Source organism: Platalea leucorodia, assembly GCF_965183815.1.
Source record: "Platalea leucorodia genome assembly, chromosome: 6".
Taxonomy (NCBI): domain Eukaryota; kingdom Metazoa; phylum Chordata; class Aves; order Pelecaniformes; family Threskiornithidae; genus Platalea; species Platalea leucorodia.
Genome location: NC_138828.1, coordinates 33,434,690 through 33,453,509, shown reverse-complemented (window position 1 = coordinate 33,453,509; position 18,820 = coordinate 33,434,690). Strand labels below are relative to the sequence as shown.

General features: G+C 41.4%; 1 protein-coding gene across 2 annotated transcripts in view; it reads right to left on the bottom strand.

The window, feature by feature from the left end:
• Positions 1-18,820, bottom strand: part of UNC5C (unc-5 netrin receptor C) — a gene marked incomplete at both ends in the record, with an annotated part of 264,769 nt that overhangs the window by 79,386 nt on the left and 166,563 nt on the right. For both annotated transcript variants that reach the window (XM_082315446.1, XM_082315447.1), the window contains one exon: positions 15,628-15,849. In XM_082315446.1, the coding sequence (XP_082171572.1) occupies positions 15,628-15,849 (222 nt within the window). The remainder of the gene's footprint in view (positions 1-15,627; positions 15,850-18,820) is intronic.

The following is an 18,820-nucleotide window of genomic DNA, read 5'->3' as shown; positions in this document are numbered from 1 at the left end:
CCGATTGAGGTGGAGGAACGATGTTCGTGCCTTGTGTGCCTCCTGGCACTGAGAGAATTCAGATTCAGATTATAAAATGAGTCCCAATATTTTGCCTAAATATATTTAGGACAAGACAGATTAAGAGATTAGCAGTAATTTATGCAGCATATAACCTATCTGGTATCGGCCAATTCTACTTTGCCAAAGAGCTAGGTAACAAAATGTCACCCTCTCACAGAAAATATCTCCTCCTTACCTTCTTTGTTAGAAATATATTGAATTTTTCAGTCTTGTTCCTCATATGGCTAAGCTATAGAGCAGGTGAAGATATGCAGCATAAATGTTTTCTTACAACACTTGAGTAAACTGCACATTTCCAAAATTAATATAATCACATAGATGGTGGCACAATCCACAAGAAATCAGGATATTCCTATTTTAAAGCAATGCAATAACAAACACAGCTGAAGGGAGATAACAGATATGCGGGCAGCTAAAATGCTTGACAGGGCCCTTCTAATGCGTATAAATCCACAAAGAGCATCTATATAGCATTTCTAACTCGTACTCTCCCTGCAATGAATAGCTAGAATATGACAGGGAAAAGCATTTGCTTGCACTGTCCAAACTTGATTTGCATTCAACAAAGTGAGAACCGTTTCTGTAGCCTCTTGCAGCCCATCTGGATCTTCAGTATGAAGACAGATATGTGAAGATATTGGGTCTAATTATCACCACCCTATTTCTGGCAAGAAGAAGACTGTGCAGAGAAGAGCTTTAAAATGAAAATCCAGAAAATCAAAGTAATTTAAAGCAATTCTCCAAAATAAACAGTAATTATATCTTAAGATTGTTTACTGAAAAAATCACAGATCCTTAAAAATGCATCCCCAGGTTGCTGGGCTCTTTCTGCACAAGCATTTCTTTCTGATCTCAGTGAATAATTGCAGCATTCCCAAGACAGAAGCAATGTAAGAAGTTTTACAACTTGAGTACGAGGAAGTAAAAAAATCTCAGGAAAAAAACAAAACCAAAAATATTTGCTGTCCTCTCTGGGTCCTGAGTATACAGATCTGGATCTGCTGGGTTATAAAAGATGTCACAGAGGTTGCTCAAGGCTGGGGCTATTTATACACGCAGATCAGTCAGATTTAATACACTTACCTAAACCTGGCACCAGAAAAAGACATTATATTGGTGGAATTTCCCTAATGGCTACAAAACCCTGTAGCCATTAGGAGACTAAATAAACCAGTCTAAGATATCCTTTTACCCCTAATAGTTCTCTGTCCAGTTGAGGACAGAGGATGGCTTACAAGAAGGCTCGGGGCATTTGGCATAATCAATCTGCAATTATATCCCAGTCTCATGAATTAAATAGGTTCTTCATGAGTGACAATTTTACATATTTAGTAGCACAGCATATAAAATTATTCATTTCAAGAAAATAAATGTATCATCTCTGGGACTAATACAACTTGCGCTCTGAAAAGGAGTAGGAAGGAACCAGAACTTTACTTATTTCTGTATTTACACGTTAATGAGGGATTAATGGGCGGAGAGAGGCAGAGGGCAGAGGGAGCCTTGCTCCGTCTGCCTACTGCTAATGTGTGCAATCGAATGAGCATAGGGGAGAGGCACTGGCTGATGGTATATATCAAAATAAAATTACTACCCCTCCTGGAGCAAAGGGAAGCGTGAAAAGGGAATTGTGCCTTATATACATGGTCTTTTATTATAAACTGTATCCTAGAAACACAATCAAGCAAAGACACACTTCATTCACACGGTCCCCAAGCGCTTTGCTTAGCTGGCTATACAAACTGTGAGGTAGATTAGCTGGTCTTTAGAGGCAGAAATGTTATCTTTTTTAATGTATGCAAATGTAATGTAATTGTATGATATTATGGTAGATTATTAGAAACTGCAATAATAACTCATGGGTTCCATATTGCACCCGTCGAAGCAATTGGCAAATTTCCCATTGATTTTAATAGGAGCAGATTTGCCAATCATCAGACTCATTTCTTTCTCAAGGAAAACAAAAATGTCTTATAAGTTTCTACAACCAAATATGACTGCTCAAGACAAGAAATGATCACTGTAAATGTCTGAAAACAGGAGATTATTATCAATTAATCAAACATAATCATCCAGCCTGGAGTCAGTCCAGGTCACAGAGTTAGCATCTACACCTCACTGGGCATCATTCTGCCAAGAAATTATTTTGATGTATTTTGGCTGCCATAAATGTTCGGCATTTGATATTAATACTCCACATGTGTGAAAATATTCCTCAGGACTTTGATAGAGCAATTTTTGTGGAAGTATTAGATTGGCATGTGTTTGACCCTCTGGCACAACACTAAACAGGAGCTATTTAGCTGCAAGACTGAACTGCACTTACAAACTCTAAGAAACTGCATGGATAATTTGTTTATTTTCTCTGTAAGTAGAAGTTCAAACAATTTCTGTGCTTTTGTGCTTTCATTTGCCCAAAAGGTATTTCATTAATTAGTAATCACATACGCCACAGAACACATTTCTCAAGGAGACGCAACTTTATGACCTACTGATCTGGAAAAAGACATTACTGTAATACATGCATATAGATTGCAGGTGTATCACAGCCACTGTAAATAAGTATGGAAATACAGCCCATTTTCATGCAGGTAACTTGCAACCCTTTACACGTTCAATTTCTTGAAATCAGTACTTAGAGCACCCTCCCAAACCCGACGCTCAGTGCTGTCGGCTCCCTCCCTGCTTAGACAGGCATGGATTCCCCCAACTGCATGCACCCCCAAATCTCCCTTCCTGCTGTGCAGTGGGGACACAGAGGGCAGGGATGGTGTTTCTTGACGACGTGAAAGAGGCTTTGGGGAGTCAGCAGCAAAAGAGCTCTGGGGTAGGGGGATTCCTCTGCACGTCCATGCAACAAATGCTGCTATAGAATCAAATTATATGGCATGTAAACTTAGAAAACCATGGTGCGTCCCCAGTCACATCCTCAGCCTAGACACAGAGAAAATGCGGTGGCTTGCTCAGTCTTAAAATAAATCAGTGCCAGTCTGAAACAGTCCATGCTTTCTGATTCACAATTCCTTTTTCTATTTATTAGGAGCAGGACAGGAGAGTGAAGGAACACTTTATGAATGTTGCTCAGTCAGGACAGATTTGAATGACGTAAGTATGCATACTTTTAATGCAAGATGAGGGTGGAAGGGGAATCCTGATACCAAAAAAGAAAACGTGAGTTTTGCAATAATTTCAGGAGGGGCTGGATTATCTCCACAGTATTTGGCAAAAACGATGAAAGCATTTTTCAGTTCTCATAGTTCCCATCTGTCTTACATTTCATACAAAGCTTCATCCAAAAATCCTTAAAACAGCATCATATTTTTTGCTTCATGAAAGTGGCCAAGACCATACACCAAAGTGGTATGACTGTCAACAGACTTAATAAAAGGTAAACAGATTGCTTTCTCATTATGCAGTCCTTTGTCTTTAGATTGTTCTCAGATGGTAAAACTTAAGTGACCAAAGCCAAGAATGATGATGTTTTTACTTACCGATAGTCCAGAATGGCCTGTCCGATTTATTTAATCACTCATCACAGGTGCTATAAACAACCTGTCTCTGTAGCAGAAGGCTGATCACTTTACTTGGTGAAATAACCTTTTTACAAAGGTAAAAATAAAATCAGTGCTATGTCAGAATTGAAATTTATTTACCCTCTTGCAGAGATAGATCCCTCACAGTAAGAGAGTTATTCAGCTCAAATATATCAGAGTACTTAAGCTATGGAATTTGGTGTTTAAAAAATGAATAAATAGGCTACGCACAAGAACAACGGCTTCAAATATTAAAGTTCTTGCTGAGAAAAATGTACTCTGTGCATCCTAATGGGACAGAGATGATTGCATAACGGCACACTTTGCCTACAGTTTATTTTCTATATAGAGTATCTGTAATCTTAACAAAACATAGATAGACAGGTAGATATCTATAGATAGTTTAAAAGACCAACCAGCTTTAACACCCAGTAATCCTTCACGCTGTGATTGTGTGCACCTGGTTTCGCCTCAGTACTGCTTTTCCGTAAATTGTGGCTAGCTGGTGGTATGAAATGACTGCGTGAAGATCACAAACAATTTTCCACAAATATTAGCCTAAAGATTTAAATTAAAGGCTTCCAGCTATTTTTGCTCTCTTCATAACTTCCTCTTTAGGATAAAGATACATTCTTAACTCAAATTAATACAGATGAAGGCAACAGCCTAATAAAGTCAAGTTTGCCTTAAAATCGATGTCAAGTTTGCACTGGTTTGCAACAGTTAGCTATGGTGCCTAATTGTCAGCTAATGGTAGTGAGTTAAGCTAAAAGCCCAGCTCCGCTACTATTTTTTAACTGACTGACCTACACAAAAATTACAAAGGGCTGTCTTCAGAGGGATTTTACTTTGAACTGGAATTAAAGAACATGCAATCTGTTTGGGTTTTATTTTCTTTTAGTGAAAACAAGGCCTTTTTGTTCTTTTCCCATTAACATCTGAAGGACCAAGTTGTGTAAGATGCAGGGAAGATTTCAAAACTGAGTTCTTGAACACTGGTGGAAAACAAACTGTGTGCCCTAGTCCCTGCCAGCGTGGCAGAGGCGGGCAGTACAGCCCTGTGAGTTTGGCCCCTTGGGGAAGGTAAAATAGCCCCTCCGCTATCTCCTCCCCCGGCCAACCTCGGCAGCTGACTGCTTTACATCAGCCTTGAACTATTGCCATTTAATACCTTAGAACACATTGGATTGCTTGTTCTCAGCCTATAAACAGTTCAGAGACAAAGCAAAACCACCTCCCCCCTTTTTTTTTAATGGAGGCTATTTTCTGGTTGACGGCATGTTTTGTTAATATGCACAAATGGTTCCAAAATGCGTTGTTCTCTTCCGCATGTAACAACATGTGCCTATTGTTGCCGCTTTCTTTTCTCCATTTTCCTGGTACAAAAGTTATAATCATGCTCCAGTGTAGCAGGACTCCAACGAAAACCTCACTACAAGCGTATATTTACGTTCAACCACGAGCATCATCATTTCAGAACTCACGTAAGCTGAGGTCTAAGAGCAGAAACAAACACGAGTCAAAGCATCTTGACCCAAGCCATCCCGACGCTAAGCAACCCTGAGCGGCGGTACCCGAGCAATTCTCTGCCAGGCTGGTGCTACTTACAGGGAGCAGGAAGAAGAGAGGTCATCTGCATAGGAAAGCATGAGTGTGAGCTCTTAGCGGCTCCAGCTTTTGGGTCAAAGCCCAATCTTCCCTTCTTTTGGTTGAGGCACATGCAGCTGAGAAAAGTTTGGGTTTTTTTATCCAAGAGCCAGGAAAAAAAACATGCCAATGGTTCATGTTTTACTTAAAGGTGCAGTTGAGACTTCACAAAGAAAATCTGTGCACTTTTTATTTCTGGTTCAGAGGATTTACATGCTCTTTCTAATGATCTGGGCCTTCAGCAGTGGGTAATGCTTCCCAGTCCCCAGCTTAGTGCTCATGCAAAATTGAAGCACTTTTGAGGCAGTTTAGAGCCTCCAGATGAATCTCAATGTGCAGGCAAAAAGCAATAATGGTTGTTTAGCACTTCACTAGAAGAAGCCGAGGAAATTATGAAAAAAAAAAAAAAAAATCTATTGAACTTCAAACATCTGGGAAGCCAACCGAGAGCATCTGAATTTTGAACAGCTTGTTTACATTCCCTTTTCATGGGGCGGGGGGCAGGGGAAATGAACAATAAATGGGTTTGTGTGTAAATTTTTGTATAAACACATACACCAAGTTGTTTATGTTACTGACTTACTGACACATACTTGCGTATATATATAAAATATGTATCTGCACATGTACTTATGTACCACACCCACTCTGCGTGGTTTTGAGAAGCAGAGACAACGTGAAAATGCCTTATTTCTGTGAACTTGATGCAATGACACAGTTCAGTGGCTGCTGCAGCTATTGTGGGAACAAGGACAGTCGCAATGTGACACAAGGGGTCACTCGGGAGCCTTCCTCAGCAGTTGTTTTCCTATCTTTTAGTCCACGATGTGCAGGAACAGCAGGTTGGGAGAGAAGTGTAAAAGCCCTGCCGTTTTTTGCCGTTGTTATTCTGCATGCTAGGGATGCTATTTCACAGCCGACTAAGGTATCTTGAAAAAAAAATTAAAAAGAAAAAAAGAAAAAGGCAAGCAGCTGCTTTCAAAGCAGCTTTGTCCAGTGTGCTGTCAAGTGAAGTGACTTTCACCAGAGAGAGATGAAGCTCTGGGAATTTACTGTCTTCTCCCCCATCCAGCATGTTTTCAGGGCTGTGCCAGGGGCAGCAGTCAAAACACCAGCTCCTGAATGCCGGGAGATTTTTCTTAGTTTGTAACCAATAAAAAGAATCATTGCAGGAAGGCGTGCGAAAAGGCAGCCTGGTGGTCACAGAAGTCATTTGGTGTGTACGTGCTTCCGGATACAGCACAGCTCATGATCCCCCTCAGCTACAGCAAGGCACCAGGGATGTGAGCAAGTTGCTCTGCAGATCCATGCGACTCTGACATGAAAAAAGACCTTTTCCATTATGTAAGTAGATGCTGTCAATAGTACCCTTGTAATTCTGGCTGCCTCTTTTTTTTTTTTTTCCTGGGTACCCACTCTGACTGAGTTCCAGTACTGGTTTCCACCTCAGTTGTAGAACAAAAGGATTAAAACTAAGCCCCAAAGCAAGCCTGATCCACTTCTAGGCATCGTTGCTCTTCAGGCCTCCTCTTCAGAGGAGGGCATGGCCACTGACCCAAGTGCAGTGTCAGCACTCATTACAGAAACATCATTGTACAAGTCACTGGGAAGCCAAAAGTAGCAATCAAGCAACCAAGATCCTCTCTAAAATCAAAACCTAGGAGCAAATAACAGAAGAGGCCGTGAGGGCCTAAAAGATCAGTATTCAGGGGGAAGAAGAGACACAGAAGAGTCTTGACAAAAGACTCCCTTTCTGCTCTCACAATCAAAATATGAAGAGGGATGAGAAGTTACGAGGAATTGTGAAAGCCATCCCATCAAAACCTGATGAGAAAGAGCTGTGCATAACCTTGCCAGTCAATGGCAGTCCTGCTGGTACCTACCACATCACACTGCTCATTTATGTACGAATCAGGAATGCATGGGAATGAGAAAATGAATACAAGCAGTGAACCCGCAAAGGCAGTACAAAATTAGATCCTGTATAGGTCAGAGCTGCATGTGACAGCCACCTCTCTTTCCCTTACACGTTACTGATGATTTGGTACCCTACCCGCCTAGTGAAAAAAGCCTCACTAAATCTTATCTATGTGCAATGGTTGTTCCATAGAAATGGCTTTTTTTTTTTTTTTTAAAAAAAAAGAAGGATTTCTTCAGTCTAGTTTTAAGCAATAGGAATTCTTCTACCTCTCTTCAGAGAACGATTTCACTGTCTAATGAGCTAATAGAGAAAAAAGTAGAAGATACTACTCAGCTAACTGAGCTACAAGCTTGCACAGACTTCAAGGGACTCAAGACAGCAACACTTAAATGTCTTGCACAGTCATTAAGACTCTTAACGTCTCTAAGCAGGGTTAGACCACACTTCCAGTGACTGCATCAGACTACAACTTGTTCTCAACAAAGAAAAAGTAAGGTATAATTTGGACCTTTCATTTCCCTGAATATTTTTAGGGATTTTTGCAAAGAAACTACAGACCTATTAGTCCTACTCATTCGCATATTTAATTAACTGAAACCCCTACATTTATAGGATGCAAGTGTTCCTGCCCTCTCACTACCAGGGCGCTACTGACTGCAGCACTTGTGTTTGACAGCACACAAGACCTTGGCTCTGCTGTTCTTTTCTGCCATTCCTGCATCCAGAAAACAGTTGTTTTCCATTTAGGCCAGCAGACACAGGACAGAGACTATCCTTTGGGACTCGTCTCCAAACCAAGTTGACATTTATTGGCCTTTCAGGCACCAGACCGCCCTTGCCGCGGGGGCTCCAGATCGCACACAAAGGGTATTCGTCTCCAAAGGAGCCAGGAGACATGGATGGAAAAAGGAAGCACTGTGGTGCAAAGCTGTGGCTAGTCTGAAGCTGTGGTAGGTGGACTGATGTTTGAAGATGTCTTTTGGGGAATTAATGGGATTACAAGTGTGTAACAAAGGGTTTAATGAAGGAAAAACTTGGAGGGAGATAAGGTGTAGGCTGGAAATATTCAGAGGGGTATCCTCAAACACTTCAGATGAATGCACTAGCATCCATATTCCTCCTCTTATTATTTTAAATAACTTTATTTCCTGTCTCAGATTTGTTTTTCTAGAAGCCCACAGGAAACCTTCAGGACAATTAGGCAAACAGCTGCAGCTAGGATGTTAATGCTGCAATAAGAAATGAATAAATATCCTAAAGCTTTCATCTTTTGGTCCCAAAGCACTTTGCAGAGGTAAATAACAGAGACGTTGAGTGATTCACACAGAGATACATGGTGAATCCACAGAAAATTTGGAATAGGCAAATGACCCTTCCCATGGACCCATCATTACTCACAGGAAGAGCATGAGCAGGATTAACTTGCAGGAAGGGTAGCTCCCTCTGGGCCCCCCGTGAGCATCCCTGAATACCCTGAAGGACAGAGCAAGTGCCGAGGCTGGAAGAGCTCGGCTCAGTCAGCTTAGCAGCATGAGGGCAGAGGGTTTGCGAGGTCCACAGCTGCTGTCTGTAAAGGTGGCGGGGCACGCACCCCCACAGGGCAAGGAGCTGCTGGAAACGACAGCATTAGCAGAACAGGCAGGTGCCAAAGGCTGTGCACGTGTAAAGAAGGTGCCCACATGTAAGAGCTAGAAGTGGCCTTCCACAAAGACTTACAGGGACAAAAAACCCCACATACAACAGCTTGATTAAAGAAGAAATTAATGGTATGTTAATATATGTTTTATAAGTGTGTTATACATGGTGAATACTATACTCAGTGGAGTCTAAACTCAAAAAACCCACAGTCTTTTGCAGGCTTCTATAGAAAAGATAATCTTCCTGGGTTTACAGGGTGGTTTTTTATTGCTTATAATCAGATTTCCCTCCAGAAGCAAATATCTGGCCCAATGTTCTTATTCCGTTTACAAAAAGATTATTTCCCTTCTTTAGGTCAGGACGGACCTCAGTAATTTCTCCACTCAATTCATCCAAAATGAACACCATTTTGAATTTATATCCTAGAAAATGGTGATTCTCTGCCTCTGCGTGTCTGTTGCTTCTGAAGTTTCCAAACTGGCTCTTTTTCTATCAAAGTATACTAATTACTCAAGATGAAAGTGGAAACTTTGCCTGCTTGCAAAAACCGTCTGCAGCAGCTTTGTTGCTGGGTAATCCCTTGATCTGGGCGTGCTGGAGACCACAGTCCCAGCAGCTGGTTTTGAAGATGCAAGCTGCAAGAAGAGAGAACTTCTCTTGCAGCGGTGATGGGCATGGGGCTCCTCTTCCCCAGGAGAGCTGCCCGCCAGGCCACGGGGAGCGATAGGCAGAGAGAAGATGGCCCGAGTGACATCTAAAATGGCTGCAACCTAAATGTCAAATAGGAAAAAAGTGTGGGTTTGTTCATATACTTTTATGCAAGTAAACAGCCTGTATTTCCCTGGAAAATTCCAGTTCTTTGGAGAAACAAGAGTTGTCTGCTCTTTTCTGCACTGGCTGCAGCCTTTCAGACCATACATATAAACATGTTTCACTTACAGCATCCTTCCAAAGAGGGGACAGACTTCAAATTACTGAAGAAAATGGACTGTAGTATCAATTCTAATCCACATCTCAAAACTATTAATAGAAGCATTTGGGAAGAGATACACAGACACATTTTTAAATTTCCTTGAAATGAGCTGGATTAGGGCAGAGTATTGAAGGAGCGGAAGTAAAAATTGGCAATATGTTGCTGAGAAATAATTATTTTGAATCTGGGTGCTTGATGTTTGTAATGGATTTGATCCAATGACAAACGGAAAATAAAATCACTTGTGACAACAGTGGAATGAAAACAATCCTTATTTATGATATGTGGCTACCTTTACTAACATAACCCCAAGGTATTCTACCCCAGAGAGTCAAAATATTGCAGGCTAAGTATAACTGCAGCATTTAGCATCACTTGTCATCTCCTTAGTGAAGCTAATAGGGAAACCGGCCACATTTGTTCAGAAAAATAGCTTTTTTTCTTATCTTTTGGACTCTTGAAAAATAACACAGAGAATCAGGAGGCTACAGCAGGCCGAGAAGCAGCAAAAAGGGATTAAGGAAGGAAGATGTGCAGAGAGGGAAGAGAGTGTTAAGGAAAGGGAGATGGGTGGGTCACAGAAAGCAAGTAAAACGGTAGCCCTCTGCACTCCTCTCCCTGAGCTGTGCTTACACGGGGACAGAGGGCACCTGAATTTCATATTTGGGCTCCCAAATTAAGTTCTTCAACACTGGTATTCAAAGAAGTGCTGTATTTGAAAAGTAACGATAGTTTTTCTTATTTATAAAATATACTACAACAAATGAGCACAACTGCTCAAAATGAGAGGCTGCACCATGATCTTTGCTGTGTAATCAAAAGTCCCACCTTAAACAACACCTGAACAAGTTGATGGGGCTTTTGTCATTAGGGCAATGCAGCCTTCCAAAATGTGGTGTCACAAACACCAAAATAAATGGCTTTCATGAGATTTACACAGAGAGAGGAAGATAAAGCAACAGAGCACTGTGCGCTGGAGGTGATTTTTCTGCCTCTGTACGTGGTGCCAAAAGAGCAGAGACAGTCGCTGCAGAGGTTTTCCCACTGCTGTCTTGGCTGCAGCATCTTGTAAGAGCTGTTTTAAAGGCAAAAGGGCAGACGTCAATCTTTGATCTTTCTGTTGAGAGGGTGATCTATTAAAGACTTAGCTAGCTGGGTACCTACTCCCTCGACAGGCTGCCAAACCCATTGCTTAAGGTAACAACCTCCTGTTTGCCAGATCAATGCTGACCCTACGTCAAAAGCTCAGTCTCCTTTCATCAAATCTGCACGTTGTCCAAAAATACTTTATTAATGGGGAAAGGCAATGGTGGGAGGTTATTGTGGGAATCACAGCAGAGGCTATGTAAAGAAACTGAAACATAGAAGTCTAAGATTTCTGACTGAAAAGAAGAGCATATTCATCCACCCCAGTGCAGTTCGATAAACCCTCTTAATCAAACAAAAATCTTATTCTGAGCCAGATTCTAATTTTATCATTTTCGTTGATTTGTGGGGAGGCAGAGAGTTGAAGGGGCAGCTGAAGGGAAAGTCCTTGGAGCCACCTATCCTTGCTGAAGGCTGGGTGGCTCCTGGGGGACATTAGGTCTTTTGAGAGCCTTCTTCTGAAGGCAGGACATGGGAAAAAGGATTGGCAACTTCACCTGCTCCTTAACAGAGCCTCCCTCAGCATGCCTTTCCTCTGAGATGGTACAGATAAGCCTGTTCATTTTGCATTAGCTAGGGCCTCGGGCCAGGCTCAAGAGTCCTTATTCTGTTTTGCTGCCGTTTCAGAACATGGACGAAGTCATCAGCCAACTCCTGGAGCCCTCCTCTCCCTATGCATCCCAGCAAAAGAAGACAGAAAGTGTAGGCAAACAATAATGCCAGCTGAATTGCCCAATATGTCTATTTAATTAGCACTTAGAAGAGTCCCAAATGTTGTTTTCTCCTTGCTTGAAGGAGAGAAAAGAACATGTCACTGGCATTGCAGAGGGCAAGAGGGGTTTTATAGATCATTTCACCTTAATAGTCATGGAGAAACTATTACAATGCATATCCAAATTGAAAAGACAAAAACAAGGTCCCTGTAGTCCTGATTTTCCTCTCTTGTACATCACTGGAATGTGGGGTTTAATTTATCAGCATTTAATCCCTCTGGACAAATGAAAGGGGTGCTGGACACTAATTTTCTATACATCTGCAACTCTCCCACTGCTGCAGAATTGGGGGGTGTGTGTCTGAAAATATTTCTCCATAAAAAGCACACATGCAAAATAAAATCTTTTGCCATAGTTGTTTTCAGAGGCACAGTAATTTGGAAAATGTGCACAAATTGCTCTAACAATTATTGATGCTTTTGAGCTTCCTGCCCTGTGACAATGGAATTTTCTTGCCCCCAAAAGCATCAGTTCTGCAGGGTTCCTTTTACTTTCATTGCTGTTATCTTTTATGACAGTCAGCCATAAAATCAAATGTGTTCCCTCAAAACAACTTTCATCTTTGTTTTTTAAAACCAGTGTTCTTATTCTTTACATATATTTTTCCACATTAATGGGAAAATATTCCAGTAAAAAACATAAAAAAGACCATGCCCTGCCTTGTATTTCACGTACAAAGGAAATGAAAGAGTCAAAGATGTGCACTAAAGATTTTCAAAGCACCCAGTTGCCTTCTTTATGAAAATGCTTAGCTTTTTCCATAAAGAAGAAAAATTCCAGCAAGTCTGAGGATTAAAAAATGGAATGTAATGACCTTCTATGTAAAGCTTCTGGCTTCTCAGACTCTATCATTGGAATTTTTTTTGCAAGGCTCTCTCTTCAGGCTAATTTAATTAAATAAAGTGGTACTAGAACACCCTGTCAGTATTACTGTGCTCATCCTCTCCAACCAGAAGGCAACAACTCCCACAGAGTCCCTGTGCATGTTCTTTACAGCAATGCTTTACCTACTGTTTAAAAATATCCCACAGTGCAAAGTGCATATAACTCTAACTCCCATTTTGTACCTTCTCTCTGTTACAAAGAAAAAAAATATATATACATAGGAAAAAGATATAAATATTTATTTTCCTCTCTTAAAAATTAACCTTCTTAATATATTCAACATTTCTATCTAGCAGCTCTCTTCGAAGAGAGCTTGGCTGCACTCTCATTCCATCTCTTGTGCCACTGCTATTGCTGTGCTGTTGTCTCTGGTTTTATCAATGACAGAAACAAATTTGCCTTATAACAAGAGTTAATAATCTCTACATAGGTTTCATTCCTGGGCACAGGCTCAAAGTCCATGAACACATAATCTTTTGCAAATCAAAACCTATTTCTCTCTTTCATGCATCATTTACAATCCCAAGATGATATACTGCTAGCATCACACCTGTATTCTAGTCCTCTTTCTTCCAGATTACCCTTCCTTTAGAAAAGAAAGCACAGGTGACCTTTACTTTTTTCCTCTCATATATTTTATTGTCTGTCTTGTTTTCCTTTGCTTTGCTTTTCCACCTAAAGAACTGAAAGAGAAAGCCTGGTTCAAAAATGGCAGCAGAAGACCACCTCAGCATGGTGCTCTTCTTCGTATTTAGGCAGAACAGACCTTAAGAATGGGAAAATATCAGGAAAGAAGAATGCACCCAGTTTTCAGTTGCTGGGATTACACAACTGACCCAGCAGAATCACTGTGTAACTGAGATCCCTTTGAGACCCCGGTTACCCATGTAAAGGCTAGACCTGACCTGGTTTCCTGGTTTGGGGACAATTTCTCCAGCCTCTCTAACTGCAAGCCTGAAGCCAGCAGCAGCGTAGGCTTGGGCTGCCATCCTTACGCCACCCTCTGAGCAGCTCAGTCACTACTCTCTGCCCTAGGTTACAACTACTGCACTAGCTGGCCAAAAATAGCAAAAGAAACCAAAATAGCCTCAGAAGTGGTAGAGTCAAAGGGCCTTGCCAGCCTGACTGGTGCAAGCTGCCAAGCCGATACCTCCTTCTTCGGGCACCAGAACAAACCCTCAAAGTCACTGTCTCCTGCAACTTTTTCTCCAGCTCCATCTGCAGTGGATCTATTTTCCCAAGCTTCCATTGCTTTGAAGGACATTATTTTACCACTACCTTAAATACACTGTTTACCCATTTCTATACTAACTATGTGCTATGAGCCCTAGATTCTCAGTCTACTTACAGGAAGGTGCACGAACACTGCAACCATGATATGCATTAATCAACCTTTTGGCAACAACCAGGTTGGCTGACAAATTTAGGTTCTGATGACAGTTTCGTTTTAACAAGCTATTAGTGTGACTGGGTTTGTGGCTCTTGTGCTAATAATCTGATGTGCACAGCTTTTGACACCCTCCTCCCCCCCAAACTCCAGTACATTATGTTAATCTCTAATTGGATATGGGTTTCATTTGCATATAATTGCTGCTGTTTGTTATGCAAAACATTTGTCCTCTAATATATTCAGATGCATCTCTTTTCAAGACTGGCCTTCTACACTTGTAGAATGCAATTTGCTTTATGGTATCATGAAGTTTTTCTACACCTGTAGTGAAAAATTTCACCTGTAGAGAAACATTTTCATGTTTCTAAAAGCTTAAAAAATTAACACAGTGATAGCTGCCCTCCTGCTTGTCCTTCTTTGTTCCAGTGGACTCCCATGGATGAAAAAAATTGAAGATTTATTAAGTACGAAGAATTTCTTTTTTCAGTTTTTCTGCTGCAGTCAACTTGTTGGAAAAGCCAATTCTTACAAACAAATAAACAGGCCCAAAGTTTAATACAAATTTTGTCTACAGCCTTTCTTCCTACACTCACCTTCTCTTTTTCAAGCTGAGAGCACCACAGTACCGTTAAAAGCTTATGCTTTTGATCTCTGTGCAAATAAATGAGCTGAAACAAATAAAACCCAGTTCACAAGAGACTTCCAAGACATCTGGTGAAGTTATTTTTCTAAGTAATTAGACCAAGTGGTGGTGTAATTCCCAAATGAAAGGTACCTTCTTGCTCGGTATCCAGTTATTTCTCAGAGCCATCAAAACAGCAGTAAGTCCCACTTCTCTCCTTGCATGTGACTCAAACTCTGTTGATTACCAGTCTTCCCAAACGGGAACAATCATATCTTTGATTTACGCTGGTTTATTACTCAAGTTTTTAAAACTTTTTTTTTTTTTTGGTACTATGAGGGTCCTATTTTTCTTGTACAAATGCCAGTGGGATTTCTGGTATTGACTGAAGAAGGATGCCGCTTTTGGCTTCCCCCCCCCCCCCCCCCCCCCCTTTTCCTTGCTAACCTACTGTAGTTCTCCTTCATACAGGCTCTGTGGAGCATGCAGAAAAGCGTAATGGAATAACAGCCAGGTGCTTGCTCTGGATCAATACACTGCTCTAAACTGTGCCCAGGTGTGCTTTCTCCTTCTTTCTTGCTGGAAGCTGATTAACTTTCTCCTTTTTTTCTTGAATCTCCCCAAGAAAACAGCATTCTAGGAACAACCCAATTGCTCTTCAGCACTTTGGGGAGAATGCAGTTCTTGGTCTGTGACTACGACACAGTGCAACCACTGGCAATTTGTGACACTGGGGAAGTGAACAGGGAGTAGACCTGGCTGAGAAAGCAATTCCATTTTGTTTGTGCATGGTTCTCCTGGTTTTTTTTCTTTCAAACTCGGGCAGGGTGCTCTACAGTCATGTTTTACTAACTGACCTGGATGCAGACACCACCTCTGTGCTGTCACAGCTAATGTTCAGTAATTCCAGATACAGAATTCACAGCTGTATCAAGAGTAAAGTAGCTGCCATATGAAACAGCTACTAGATTACAATGGTGGGCTTGATATTAATGCTTTTTAATCCTCACCCCTCCATGACACAACACAAACTCACCAGAGGTTTCATCTACTCTCTCATCCACCACATGGTCCTTCTGATGAACCCATTCGCTGTTGCACTTAAAATAGATCTGCGTGGCTGGGCTCGCTTTGCAGTACAGATTCACGGGCTTGTTCTTCACAATGTAAGCCTCTTCGGGTTCGATGAGGAAGTGGGGCAATGGCTCTGGAGGATCAGAGGGAAAAGTTTCTGGAAGTTCATGAAAAAAATCATCATCTGTAGAGAAGAGACAAAAAGGACAAATGAAACAACCAAAATTCAGCTGGCACACACTTACAAGCACTTTCTGAAAATTTCAAAAGGAGCATACTTTTTGAATAAAATGTTATCTTAGGAGCATTCCTGGACCGAGGCTTAAATGCACTGCAGTTTTCAGACTAGAAGAAATTGTTCTTTACATCCTGAGCTCTCTCTCCTCTATGTGATGTGACAGGAACATACACATTCACATGTCTGGGAATGGTCCTTTGTTATCATCACAGGCAATACTAGCAATAAAGCATTATGTTACTGCTGGGGAGAGTTGCATGCAAAACCAGAAAAAGAAAGAATAGAAACTTTTGGAGGCTTCAAGGTCACACTTTTCAATAGTGACTTATCTCACTGTTTAATCAAGTGCATGCACATAGCTAGTATTGGCTGAGGCTGGTACAAATAGGAAATAGCGCCTTTCGTTTCCAATGAGCAATGTGAAATCTGCTTCAAGGGCAAAAGACTAAAAGCAAGTCCAGTCTGCGCCTCTTTGTTCACACCCTGACTCTCTTGCTAAGACTTCTAATGAAGGTGCCAAGCTATGCTTTATTTACTTCGTTTGTAGTACACTGGTCTGTGCAGTCCTCACTACAGAGAGGAATCAGGAGCTGGGACATGGGGCAGAGCAGCTGTGAGATGGTGACATTTTGGGCCAACACGGACACATGCTATTGACGCAAGGAACCTCTGCACCTCTCTGGTGCTGCTGGTAATGAATAAAGTCAATGTAAGAAGCCTGGAGAAGGAGGAAAAGAATCCAACGCACAGGAGGCAACACTGAAAACACCTAACACCATACTTTCCTTTCTCTTTCTCTCCCTCTTCACAAATCCCCCTTTACAACCCCTCTGCCCCTTCCTGCAGAGGAAGTCTTCCACATCAGAAAGCACCGATTCGGCAGAGAATAACCCTCTCCCACCCACCTCCCCACCTGCCGCCAGCGCACAAGAACATCCAAGAGGCTCCCAGCAGCAAAGGGGGGGGCGGCACCAACTACTGACAGATGCACCAGCAGCAAGCTGACAGTCCTGAAGGCCTTATTCAATCTCCCTCTTTCTGCCTCTGAAGCAGTTATCGTTATAGACAGTGACGGACGCTGCTGCTGATCAATAAAACACCACAGAACATCAAACTAAAAATACTGTGGAAGGCTGGCTATCTTCTCCCTGCCAGTCTTCATGAAGATGAAATGTCAGACGGCTACCTCCCCGTACCCGAGACATGCCTGTGCAGGCTGTGTCCAGAATTATAAGGGGCATGAAAGGCTCTCTTTCCAGCTACTGCTTTTGCAGAAAGACAAGAAAGAACAGGAACAGATGAAGGAGAGAGGGGGACAAGGTAATGTGGTACCCATCCATGTAGCTATATGGAGGTAGACTGTACGTCTTTATCAGGGGTGGGACTATCTTACACAGCAAAAGATTCTGCGAACCTCTTGAACTATTTATGAAGAGAACATATGTTCACCAATTTTTTTTTTCCCCTTCATATTAATTTAAAAATACTCCTGTCCTTTTGGGTGTCTCATTTTACAAAGAGTAAGAGGCCTGACTCACTACCTCATCACTCTCTGAGAGTTAATACAAGTGAACTGGTTCAATGCTAGAAGAAAGTAACACTAAATAAGGCCTGACATTTTTCTAGCAAAGGGAAAATCTGTGACATACTATAACAACTCCATTTCCATTTCCAACTCATCATCTCCGAATACTCAAATTAGATTTAATTCTTATCACTTTTCCATCCTTCCTTTTTTTCTGCAGTTTTCTTTTCACTCTGACCACATCACCCTCCTTTTTCTGCAATCCCATTTCCTCTCCCCATTAGGTATTTCTTCCTTGCTCCATTTTGCTCCCCAGTTTTTTCCAAAGAGAAAGACAAGTTACAACAAGTTAATGGGAGTCCACATTTAGTTTCATGACAACAAAACATGTCTGAACCAAAGCAAGAGGCTTTTCAGCATTCCTCAGCCCCTTCTCTCCGTATCTCCCCCTCTTCCCCACTCCCTCCCTCTCCCTCTCCCACACGCTGCTCCATAGACATCTACAACACAGAAACATTAGAGATGAATCATTTCCCCTGAATTGCCACAGGACGTATCTTTTTCTTCTGGTCATTTAATTGCAAATCAGCGAGCAGACAGATGGAAACTAACAAAGCACACATATGTTTTATAATTAAACAAGTATTGCTTCACTAATTTCTGGTGACTGGAAGAACAAATGTATTTATTTTCACCACTAGGTTTCTGCACGGTATCAAAGACAATACTTATGCTGCCTGACCAATTAACCGCATCTTATCAAAGATGTAACTAGAAAGTCTAAAAGCAGGGATCAGCAAGCTGCAGAAATGAAAAAAGGTGGTTTTAAAAATTATTTCTTTAATCAGCCTGGAGAATGTGTGTAGGCTTTGGCTTTCCCTCCTGAAAGTAACTGCTTCTAAAGTTTAAATATTATTTTTATGTTAAAGTGGATTCACAGTACTGCCCAGTATGTGACAATCTAGTCTCACGTTTTGATTGTGGCGATAGATGTTTCCCTTCACCAGCCTGGCATCCAGCAGCCAGGTACAAGCCAGTTTCCGTACTGGCTTCTTGCTACAATTCCACCTTACTCTTCTTAAGCAATAATAAAGCCCAGCTTTATTTTTCCACACTCTTTCTCATTGCTATCGAGAGGCATCTGAACTGCTCTTATATGTTAGGGATATAGATGGAAACCATTCACAAACTGTCACACAAACAGAGTGCGCAGAGGCTGCCTTGTCCCTGGAAACTGGCATTTATAATCTGCACTTTTAGAATAAATTTAAGATAGTAGCTAAGACAGATTTTTTGGGCTTTTTAAACCGGAGTATGTTCATTCAATCCTTGCCCTCTTACTATTGCTATTAGTAGCAACACTGGAGTTACTTTTTTTATAGAGCAGATTCT